Source organism: Chenopodium quinoa, unplaced genomic scaffold (genome assembly GCF_001683475.1).
Source record: "Chenopodium quinoa cultivar QQ74 unplaced genomic scaffold, ASM168347v1, whole genome shotgun sequence".
Lineage (NCBI taxonomy): Eukaryota > Viridiplantae > Streptophyta > Magnoliopsida > Caryophyllales > Amaranthaceae > Chenopodium > Chenopodium quinoa.
The window spans coordinates 607,891-611,112 of NW_018745174.1; the positions used below are offsets into that span (position 1 = coordinate 607,891).

The 3,222-nt window shown below is 39.8% G+C and overlaps 1 protein-coding gene across 1 annotated transcript; it reads right to left on the reverse strand.

Annotated features, from left to right (window-relative positions):
* Positions 1 to 220: 220 nt before the first annotated feature.
* LOC110710620 lies at positions 221 to 1,078 on the reverse strand. The gene has a single exon (XM_021888945.1). It carries the CDS (start codon positions 1,076 to 1,078, stop codon positions 221 to 223), a length of 858 nt encoding a protein of 285 aa, XP_021744637.1.
* Between the last annotated feature and the right edge of the window lie 2,144 nt (positions 1,079 to 3,222).

The window sequence follows — 3,222 nt, forward strand, 5'->3', positions numbered from 1 at the left end:
GGTGAAAATATTTCGTGTTTTAATCTCCATCCCGCAATTCATTCGACCTTGCTCTAGTGTGTCAATACGACTCCTCAAGCCTCCTTAATTCGACAATCTCCTTCTTGATATTATTACAGTGCTCCAACCGACGAGCATCAAGCCAACCCTTTTGCACTTCCTGTAACTTTTTCTCAGCTTTTTTAATTTTTCTTTTAATACTACCAAACTTACGACCAGCCTAATTTGAGAGGTCCTCAGCCACCCTCGCAATCGTTGTGTGCATCGGCTCACTCAATCCACCCTGCCAAGCATCAGAAACCACCTTGCTACACTCATCGTTAGACAACCAGAGAGCTTCAAACCGGAATATTTTACCCTTCCTATCACACTCATCCTTCTCCCCAAACTTCAATAATATAGCAGCATGATCAGATTGGCAAATAGGGAAATTAATTACCTCGGCATACGGGAACATAGAGCACCACCCGTTCGAAGCAGCGTACCTGTCAAGTCTTTCCCTCACCAATGTATCTATCGATATCCCCCTTTCCCAAGTGTAGATGCTACCTTTGTAAACAAGATCACGGAGCCCACAATCCTCTAGTGCATTTCGAAACCCATCCATTTGCCTCTCCCCTCGAGTCACCCCACCACTTTTCTCGTGTACCCCCAAGATCTCATTAAAGTCACCGAAATAGAGCATCGGGATAGAACATCCCGCATGAATGTTGCGCATAAGGTCCCACGTACGATATTTTTGTGTTGCTTCGGGCCACCCATACACTCCCACCATCTTCCAGCTTGGTACTCCACTAGCATCACACACATTTGCCTCTATATGATGAGCCGAATAAGACACAACTTCCACATTCAGATCTCTCCACCATAAACCCAATCCTCCCGATCTTCTATTACTACTAAGGCAAAGACCAGTCGCAAAACCACAACTATTACGGATCAATTCAAGACGTTGAGCATCAATCTTTGTTTCCATCACGAAAACAGCATTCGGCCTATCTCTCCAACACCAATCTCGGAGAGCTTTAACTGTCAATGGGTTGCCAAGCCCATTGCAGTTCCAACATAAAGTTTTCATTGCTCTTCGCGGGGTTGAGCATCGTCAACCACCGTTACTTGGATTGTATCAGACAAACCAGTTTCTAACAAAATACCCCTGGCTTTCTTCTGGGTTACCACACTGAGTTCCTCACCACTTTGCACCACTGCCTTCCGTTTCCCAGAACCCCTCTCTTCATTATCCTCATCAGTCTCCATCTCAGAAAACTCCCTTCCCCTGCTTCTAGCAGCCTTAAATTTCTTCCTGCCTTGCTTAGTAGCCGTAGCAGACCCCACATTGAAAACACACGGGCTATCAATGATAATATTATTTTCCTCCATATGTCTCCTAGTAGTCCTCATCTCCCCTATCACTCCCTTGTTACTTGTACCAATAATTGGACTAGCAACTATTTCAGTAGAATCTCCACTCCCCTTCTCCTTTTCAGCATCAATAAATTCCTCCTTGTCCCCATACAGAGTGATCCCTTTCCCCACATTCTTTTGCTCACTAGACAGACACCCCCCCTCCAGTAGCAGGATCATTCTCTTTAGTGATAAAGAGTTGTTTCTTGGCAGTTGTAATATGAGTCACCTCCTCCACCTTCCTCAACACCTCTTTTCTTGGAGATGCCCGCAAAAATAACCCCCATCTCAGCCCCTGCATTTTCTCCTCTTCAATCACATTTACACAATCTTTTTCGGAGTGACCGATAATACCACACGGAAAACATAAATATGGTAAACGCTCATACTTGAAATCCACTCGCACTTCATTACCTTTCTTGTCTTTCATCCATTGATATCGACGAAGAGGTTTCTCAATATCAACCAATACACGAATCCTTCTATACCTATCCAAACCTAGCACATCATCCTCAATCTCCATAAATTCCCCCAAATTCGATGTCACAGCCTTTACATAAGCATTCGAACGACAATTAAAAGGCAAATTAAGCACTCTAATCCAGAATGGCGATTGGCTAAGCTTAACCCGGTCAGGTTGTTCATCCCCCTCCACTTCTTTCAAGATTAAGAGATGATTTTCCCAACACCAAGGTCTACCCCTTAATATTTTTTCTTTATCTTTCCAATGAAAAAATTGGAACGCAAACAAATTCGGACTTATAGACCTAATCACTAAATTATTTGTAAGACTCCATACCTTCAGCATCGTTCGTTTGAACGCCTCCACATTGATCGGACGATTAGTATAGAGTTTTCCCACAAGAAGCAAGTCAATGTTGTCATTCGAATCTGGACAGTCAATATTACCAAGGTCAATCAGGTCTCCATCCTCCTCCTCCAGGCGAAGAGCAGAATATTTTGAAGCCAACTCGTCGGCCATACTGCCGGAGTTGAATCGTTCGTGACGGAGATTTGCGTTCGAGACGAAGGTTCGGTCTATCTCTCGAGAGAGTTTTGCCCTATCTTTCGAAGGAGTTTTTTTTCGGTAAATAAGACTTGATATATTATATATTTATATGACATATTTATATATAAATAACTCGTAATTGATTTGATGCATGATACTGTCAAAATAAATAAATAAATAAATAAAATAAAATAAAATTGATGCATGGAACATGGAGATGACTTTGTCATGGAACATGGCATATGTCATGTTCTAGTTCCTCATTGGTGCATGACATTCTTGGCCCCACTTTCTCAATTTATTTTTCTCCTTTCTTTTTTTCAATCATCTCCATTTAATATTTTCCTCAAAAAAAATAAATAAATAAATAATAAAAAAATTCATCTCCATTTAATATTCCATTATACCTATTTTTGAATTTGACAATGTATCAAAATTAACTTGGGAATACTTTTATTTTTGAGGAAAAAACATAGGAATACTTATTCTTACTAGTAGCTACTACGGAGTAAAAGCTAGAGTCTCACACTCAAAGTCATTCAAAAAATAAATAAAATTCATGTTTATCATCGCATCTACTTTTTCATTCAAAAATGATAACCAAACTTTGTTTCACATCCTAATAAATTTACTGTGAAGGATAGCTAAGATCATACTTCATTTGAGTATGCATGGTCTCCAAGACACGTGTTAAAATATTTATATCTTTATATCCATACACGTAAAAATTATAAGAATTTGATATTAATAAATATATAATGGGACGGATCTAACAAGACAACTCATGATTGGTAATGATATTTATTAGG